Raw genomic sequence first — 8918 nt, forward strand, 5'->3', positions numbered from 1 at the left:
TTCTGACCAGTTCTGGAGAACCAGTAGTAGAAATTTTGAGTAGTTCGGAGAACCGGTAATAAAAATTCTGACTGGCCCTGCCCCCATCTATTCTCTGCCTCCCGAGTCCCAGCTGATCGGGAACAAATGGCGATTCTGCAATAACCTTCCCCTGGATTAGGGTGGGACTGGAGATTTTACAGTACCTTTCCCTTGCCATGCCCACCAAGCCACACAATTTTTCTTTCCTTCCTAAAACATCCTTATCTTTTGACCAGCTTCTGGAGGTCACTCTAAAATTGAAATCAATGATCATAATTTTTTAAAAAATTGAACACTGAGTTACTTCAAAAGTATTTAGAAATTTAAATATACTTTGGATGGTTGTTTCATGATAAATAAAAAGAAAGATATGATTTACAGAAATGATTATCACAATCTGTTAAGATTTATTGCACAAAAAGACCAATGGCACAGGCAAAAGAGTTCAAATTCAAAAAATTATCTGCATCGTTTTAACCTTTTAAAAACATGCTGAGAAATCTCAAATGCCGAAGAATAGCAAATGAGATGGATAGACCTTTTAGCAATCAATGATGTTCCCATTGTAAAGTGACCAGATTTCAGCGATGGCAAAGCGGGACACCATTGACCGGGGGGTGGGGGCTGCTGAGTCTTGCCACCTGCCTGAAGGAGGAGGAGCGGCTGCTGCTTCTCTGCTCTTCCAGGCAGGCTCGGCTCTCCTCTCGGCTCTTCCAGGCAGGCTTGGCTTTCCTCGGCTCTCCTCTCCGGTCTTCTCTTCCTCTCGGGTGAAGTCAAGCGGCGTGTCTCTTCCCTCTCACGCCCCTTCTCCGCCACTCCCCCTTCTCCACCTCCTCCTCTTGCGTTGCCGCCTCCCATTTTCAGAATGGGAGTGAAACAAAAAAAATTGGGACTTTTTGGAATTGCCGCGGGACGCGGGACAAATTATTAAAAAGTGGGACTGTCCCGCCAAAAGCGGGACGCCTGGTCACTATATCCCATTGGCAACTTCTAAAGCAAAATTAATGAACTGGTATAAGAATATATATTCTTATGGCCAAAGACCATAAGAAAGGCTGAGCGCCAGAGAATTGAGGCCTTTGAACTCTGGTGCTGGAGAAGACTCCTGCGAGTCCCTTGGACTGCAAGGTGAACAAACAAGTCAGTCCTAGAGGAGATCCACCCTGACTGCTCTTTAGAAGGCCAGAACATGAAGATGAAACTGAAATACTTTGGCCACCTAATGAGAAGGAAGGACTCACTGGAGAAGAGCCTAATGCTGGGAAAGATTGAGGGCAAAAGAAGAATGGGACGACAGAGAATGAGATGGCTGGATGGAGTCACTGAAGTAGTCAGCGTGAGCTTAAATGGACTCCAGAAGATGGTAGACTTAGGAAGGCCTGGAGGAACGTTGTCCATGGGGTCGCGATGGGTCAGACACGACTTCACAACTAACAACAACAAAATAAGCAAAAAGCAGGGGTGAAATTCATCAGGTTCTGACAGGTTCTGTAGAACTGGTAGCAGAAATTTTGAGTAGTTCGGAGAACCAGCAAATATCACCTCTGGCTGGCCCCAGAGTGGGGTGGGAATGGGGATTTTGCAATATTCTTCACCTGGAGAAGGGAGGGTATGGAGATTTTGCAGTATTTTCCCCTGGAGTGGGGTAGGAATGGAGATTTCACAGTCTCCTTCCCCTGCCACGTCTACCAAGCCACGCCCACAGAACCGGTAGGGGAAAATTTTAGATTTCACTCCTGGCAAAAAGGGCTTTCTTTTGAGGGGGCTGGGGTGAAGGAATAAGAGAAGAAAGTTCATATAATATTTCTAAAATGATGCAATAAAGCATAGTTTTATATGAAATATGAAAAACATATTTCATTATTTAGCAATAAAAAAAGCACCTAAATTCTAGAAATATTGTTTATAGTCACTGTTTTCATAAACTGTACAGTAGGGGGCACTTGAGGACAGTTTAAAATATTTGTTGTGAGACAACCATCCTTACAAAGGGAAAGGTTTATTGGCACCTTTGGCTGTGTAGGAAATAACTGGTATATCTTCAAGGCTTCAAAGTAGATGATCAGAATATTAGTGCTTTTGCATTTCAGTAAAAATTATTCATAATTAGTAATAAATAAATTAGTGCACATAACGACTGAGCAAAAAGCACTCAAGCAAATATCTTTGGTGGTTGAAAAACCATGTTTAAATCCAGTTGAAAGTTACTTCACCTATTCAGAGAAGCGTATGCAACTTAAGTTAATATATAGTACACATACACTTGAATGTGACTTTTGAATTTGGCTTTTTGTCAAGCTCACTGCTCCTAGATGTCAAATAACTGTATAAAACTATACATCTTGACATTTAAGCAGTTCCTGTGTCATACAGGGCAAAGAATTTGTCCTAGGAGATGGTATTTCATTAGAACTAGATAAGAAACTAGAAAAAACTAATTTAGTTCCCATGTGCATCAGCATGTCTTATAGATCCAGATGTTTTCTATCAAGTTGAGTAGTTGAGTAGTAAAAAAGATAATTAGGCTGGAGCTTAAGTTGTGTGAAATGATCGCTGTATGAAACTAGGTCAGATATCACATATAAATATTTTAAGAGAAGAATATGTTAAGTTCTAAATAATCTTTTAAAAATGAAAATGACTAGCATGAAAGCCTTTTCAATTTTTCACTGAAAAATGCAGGTCCAAGATCCATGGATCCAGCTTCTACTAATCTGTTAGCACAAAAATTGATATTGTACATTAAGATTGGTAGAAACCAGATCTACAACACCCAGCAGTGGTGAAATCCAAATTTTTTTACTACCAGTTCTATGGGTGTAGCTTGGTGGGTGTGGCTTGGTGGGCATGGTAGGGAAAGGATACTGCAAAATCTCCATTCTGACCCCATTCCAGGGGAAGGATACTGCAAAATCCACATTTTCTCCCTACTCCTGGGGGAAGGATATTGCAAAATCTCCATTCCCACCCCACTCTGGGGCCAGCCAGGGGTGGTATTTGCTGGTTCTCAGAACTACTCAAAATTTCCGCTGCCGGTTCTCTAGAACCTATCAGAACCTGCTGGATTTCACCCCTTGCCACCCAGTGAAAAATTGAATAGTCTGACAACCATATCTATAACCACATCAAACTATATAGCCAGAATTTTTGAATTGTATAACTTGACTTTTCTAGTTTAAATTAAATACACTAAAAGATTATAGTGAACTACTGGAACAGTGGTCGTATTAGCTTTGTACATTTTAGTACAAAGTTGATTTAAATATTATTATTTGGACCTAAACTGAACTGTGATCAAGAAATATAAGAAAAATTTATCTGCTAAATTATGTAAATCTGATTTTTCTTTGGTCAGGCTTCACACATACAGCTTATTGTTGGAGTACAGGTAGATCTCCACTTACAACCATAATTGAGCCCAGAATTATGGTTGTTTGTTGTGTGTGTGTGTGGGGGGGGGTCATAAGCCTGAATTCATGACCTTTTTTGCAGTGGTTGTTAAGCAAATCGCTGTAATTAATTATATCCATTGGCAGAAACTGCCAGAAACAGAAAAAATGATGGGTTATAAATGCAAGCTGGTTGCTAAGTGCTCCAAATGTGATCATATAATTGTGAGGTGGGTGCAGACATTGGAACTTCAAAATTGGATTGTAATTACCTGGGAGAGGGGGGACATTATAACTCTGAAGTCACTAAGCAACCAGTCATTAAGCAAGGACTACCTATATATGCAGATGTCCTGGATCCAACTGAAAAATTTATTTTGCTTTTTTGTGCCTTCAAATCAGTCTTGACTCCTGGTAATTACCTGGACAGGTCCTTTGGTCCCCTTTTCTAGGTCCAATATCTGTTATTCCTGGCGGCATCCAATCATCTAAAGTAGGGTTATAATAATCTAAGCACAAATCTGGATGATTTTCAGTGATTTTTATTTCTATTAGTTTCACAATTTTCAAAATTATTGTATACAAAGGAAGAGAAACAGACTCACTCCTGAGTTTGTGGGGGTGGCTGACTTTCGATAGAAAATATCTATGATCCACTTTAACCTGGCTGGGCAACATGCTGGCAACAAGAGAGTATTTTTATGCTCCACTATCAGGATGTGTTTCCCGTAAGGGTTAAATAATAAGGGTTAAATGAGACAAGGAGACACTGAAGGTACACCTTAAATCTGCAACTGGTCGAATAATGCTGGTTGTGCGAATGCGATCATTCTGTCACAACTTGTCCCTGTCCTAATATTCCTTTTTACTTATTCTTTTCATGTATCCAAATTACGTTTATACTTTTACCTGTTAACTTATGTATAATTGACAAAATAAATAAATAATAAATAAATGCTGCTAAGCTTTCGTGACACCCAAACAAGCACCACCAAGCAGCAGCATCCTGGCTTGTGTCTTTGGAAGAAACACCCAAAGTCTTTACGGCCAGTACCACTTTCCTCCTACGGTCCTCTCGTCGGAGTCGCAGAACTTGATGAACACCACAGAGGTCGTCTCCTCCCGCACTCCTAGAGAAGCCGGAAGCAGATTCTTTCTGGAACCGGATGTAGGTGGGCTCTAAGGAAAGAGGGTAGCGATGAAGCCGGCGGTGGACGAGATGTTTCCCGAAGGTGCGGGGCCTTATGTCGATCTTGACGAGGTGAGGCGGCAGCAGCAGCAGCAGCTGCACAGCCTTCCCGGGCAGGGGTTTTTTTGTCTCCGGTCCTGGGAAATAAGGTTCCGCGACGTCCTTGGATGGAGTGGAAGCGCTGTAGTCCCTTCTGTGCGCTGCCGGTTAATTAAGGCAGAGTTTACTTTTGCTAGGAAGGACAGTTCCTATCTTCCACTAATGGTGTCTGGTGGAACGAGGGACGGTGGGCAGATTGGATGCTTCACAAAGTGGTTTGGGGGGGGGGTAAGTTTTAAAGGGCTGGTTGAGAGAGAGAGATTTCCAATGTTTGAGGGGTCCCACTTTCTAATAGCATTAAGATGGTTAGAGAAGCGCAATTTCCAAAAGTGATTAGAAGTGAGGTTAGCACAAACAAACAAAAAATGCAGAGAAGAGCAACCAGGATGATTAGGGGATTGGAGACTAAAACATGATGAATGGTTGTAGGGACTGAGCCCAGCTACTCTAGTGAAGAGAAGGACCAGCGGACACATGGAGAAGGAACACAAAGTCTTCCAATATTTGAGGGGCTGCCACAGACAGGAGGGGGGTCAAGCTATTCTCCAAAGCACCTGAAGTCCAAACAAGGAATCATGGGTGGGAACTGAACAAGGAGAGATTCTACCTGGAAATAAGGATAAATTTTCTGACAGGGAGATCAATCAGTGGAACAGCTGGCCTTCAGAAGTTGTGAGAGCTTCATCACTGGAAGCTTTTAAGAAGAGACTGGACTGCCATCTGTCAGAAATGGTGTAATATCTCCTGCTTCGGCAGGGGGTTGGACTAGATGACCTACAAGGTCCCTTCCAACTGTTAATCCATTAAGAGTTTTCATACTTTTTCAGGGCACAAACTTTGTTTTTTTTATGACAGAAAGGACAAGATCATTTGAGGAGTCGTTTTTCATCTGTTTATCTGTCGTTCCATCACCACCATGCTTCTGCTTTTTAGATGAGTGAGATTTTTGAGAGGAGAAAGAAATGCACAAAAGTTATAATTTCTATTATAATGTTAGTCCTTGTATCTTAATTCAATAATAGTAATAAACAAAGTTATCAGGCTGATTCATGCTAGATTTAGGTGAGCAAGTAGAAAGTAGAAACTAGAGAACTGTCAAGTTTTTTAAAGCTAAATAATTATTACATGAATAACTTGGTACAGATGACAAACCAATTCTTTTTCAGGCTGGAGGAAGTACAGGTTTATTGATGGATCTAGCAGCTAATGAAAAGGCAGTACATGCAGACTTCTTTAATAGTAAGTGCTCAAATTAATTTTAAACCAGGCATGTTTATTTTAGTCATTGCTAACTGTTTTTTAAAATGTTATTTCTTAGTGACTTTATTAGAAACATAGCTAAAAATATATCAGAACAACATCATATCTGAGGGAATGTTAAGCTTGCAAGTTTATAAAGCAAATGATGTCCAATCACTAGGACCATTATGTTTTATTGATCAGGGGTTATTGGATACATAACCTTTAAAAACTAATCATCGAATGCATTGTCTATTAAGCAGAAAACTTTGGGACATCCCTCTCTTTCGTAACAGCAGTATATACAGAATACACATGAATCCTTCAAATTGTGTAATAGCTCAATAGCAATCAAGACCAAAAAAGTTCAATTCTGGTATTGTGCCACTGTTGAGGGACGGGAATCAAATAATAGCAAGCCCAAATAGTAGCATGCTATATAGTAGAAATGGAAGTGATTCACAATAATATAGAAAAACAGCAAACTTTTAGCATCAACGTATAACTGAAATAAGGAAAACATTATATGCTGAATGAGTTAAGTTAACTGATACCTTATGCATTGTGATCTATGCATCACAAAAGGTTGTCCAACCCTGCTATAACATAAGTATATTGGGGGGGGGAGTTAAAAACCAATCCCATAGCATGTTAAAATAACTCATGGAATTGCATTATGTGATCTGTGCTCGAGAATTCCAACTTTACCGTACATAATGACTGTCCCATTTTCAGTTGCATTTCTTATGAACTTATTGAATGGGTTTCAAGACTTTTTATTCCAAAATAAAGAATAAATTTTGTATTGCTACTAAACTGTATTTACTAAATCTGGGTGGCAAAAATCTAGACAATAAATGCCTCCTTTTTTGGCATTTGGTGGTAAGTCTGCTTTTTGTAACTGAGATCCAATAAACTAAATTGACCTATTCAGTTATGTATGTTTTTGTTAAACAGAATGATAAAGTTGTATTTACCTCTGTGTGATACTCATTTATTATCCTTTTAGATTTTGAAGATATGTTTGACGACGATGATATCCAGTGAAATGTATCTTCCAGCTAGGCGTTGCTGAATATTTACATTTCTTATAAAGACTATGTTCTAAACAAAAGGGAAATGTGAACGTAGTCGCTAAGACATGAAGGCATTGTGAAATGGCTAAAGATGGATAAAGAGGAGAATTATGAAGGTCATTTCCATTAGGATTTGTTTAGATGTAGAATTGTATAGACTTGCTGTAATAAAATCTAAATAAATATTTAATTATGGAAAAAAGTGGCTTACTTTTTCAATTATATCATTCTAAAATCTGGATTAGAGAAGATAAATTGTAAGCATATCAGCTCCCCACATAGAAAAAACGCTCATATGTTCATAGCCCACAAATCCATAATTCACTGCATATGAATACGCTGGAATTCATTTGATGTGATTTCATGTATGGCTACATAAGGAAGTGCTGATTTCTTTTTAAATTTATATGCTGCCCGTCTCACTGTCAGGCAACTCTGCATAACTTGCAAAAACATAAAAACAAAAATAAAAAACATTAAATATTAATGCCACAAATAATTATGATGCCTCCTCATATCATTTTACTCAAACATGTCACAGAATAAGTCTGAGAGCAATGTTCATACAATACCCTTACCGTAAACTCAAAAGGATTTTAGAAATCTAAGCACCGCTCTGGTCCTAATAATATCATTTTATGTGTACATTCTTTTTAAGAATATTTTGGAATTGCTTTGTCATTTTTTTCTTCCTGGGTGATTCTTTCAATTTTTCAGTCTTTTCCTAGATTGTCCTGGTAGTCTCCCATCTGAGTACTAACGCAGTCCATTCCTGTTTAGCTTTTTAAATCAACCGAGGCAAGCTAGGAAATGCCACTTTGTTGAGCACAATCTAGAATATTGGCCTGTGCTTCTACAGTACAGTGGCATAATTCAGCTCTTCTAATGTTATTTTACTTTCTTTTAAAATCGAATAAAATATGGAACCAATTCATAATGGTGGGAAAAACAAAAAGCAATAGAACTGGATGGTTGCAGATAGCTCTAATAACTACAGTGGATCTTTTAGAATTAGTGAAACCAATTTATTTTTCATTTTTAAAAATCCTTTGTTTTTATTGATGCATATCTTTTAAACTTCTAATTTTAAACATTTTAAAAATAAAAAAATATATAAAGTGTGATGTTCTTTTAAATTTACAATTATTTATTCATCCACTCTTGTTAAACTACACACTATATTTTTATCCTTTTATTTTTATCAGGTTTCCTAGGTATATTTGAATGTTTTTACAATAAACAGGGTTTGGGAGGGTGTGCTCTCCAGTTCTTCCATTTAAAATCTCAATCATCTCTGACAATAAGTCCTGTGGGCTGAATCCAATAACAACTGAAGGGCACTGTTTCTCAACTTTTATTGCTAGAAAAGTAAAGTAAATAAGCATTTATTTAAAATAACAAATTAATCTGAGACGGAAGATAGAATCTCAGAGGGTATATTTACTTTTGTCATAGTAACGTATTATGGAGAAGATGTACTTTCAGGAGATGTTCCTTTCTTGGTAAGATTCTTGAGAAAGCAAGAACTCTGAGGTTATTCTGTGCCAGATTTCCATAGCTTCTCATATTTGAGGTGTATCATCCAAAATTTGAAAAGACTGTGGCCGTGCTGATAATGAGTGGAAGTTTTTCATGAGTATGGAGAACAAGATAAGCACTCTTGCATTAGATAACCACAAAGTTGAGTTTAAAAGGGATGTTATTAGCTGAAATCCTGCTTTGTTGAATGTTAGGCAAATCATAAAAAATAGTCTATATAAATTTTGAGGTCTTATAGGAATTGATTCTCATGCTGCTTTATCATTTTAAAGTTTCAATCATTCTACCAAGAACAGATAGCCCTTGACTTATGACCAACATTTCTGTTGCTAAGTTAAACAGAAAGCCCAACATTTCTGTTGCTAA

The 8918-nt window shown here is 38.2% G+C and overlaps 1 protein-coding gene across 1 annotated transcript; it reads left to right on the forward strand.

The window, feature by feature from the left end:
* The first annotated feature begins 4566 nt into the window (after nt 1-4566).
* On the forward strand, nt 4567-7512 carry COPS9 (COP9 signalosome subunit 9). Its single transcript, XM_058189345.1, has 3 exons — nt 4567-4671; nt 5865-5937; nt 6947-7512. Exons 1-3 carry the CDS (start codon nt 4609-4611, stop codon nt 6982-6984), a joined length of 174 nt encoding a protein of 57 aa, XP_058045328.1. The 5' UTR covers nt 4567-4608; the 3' UTR covers nt 6985-7512.
* The last annotated feature ends 1406 nt before the right edge of the window (nt 7513-8918 follow it).

This window comes from Ahaetulla prasina, chromosome 6 (genome assembly GCF_028640845.1).
Source record: "Ahaetulla prasina isolate Xishuangbanna chromosome 6, ASM2864084v1, whole genome shotgun sequence".
NCBI classification, from domain to species: domain Eukaryota; kingdom Metazoa; phylum Chordata; class Lepidosauria; order Squamata; family Colubridae; genus Ahaetulla; species Ahaetulla prasina.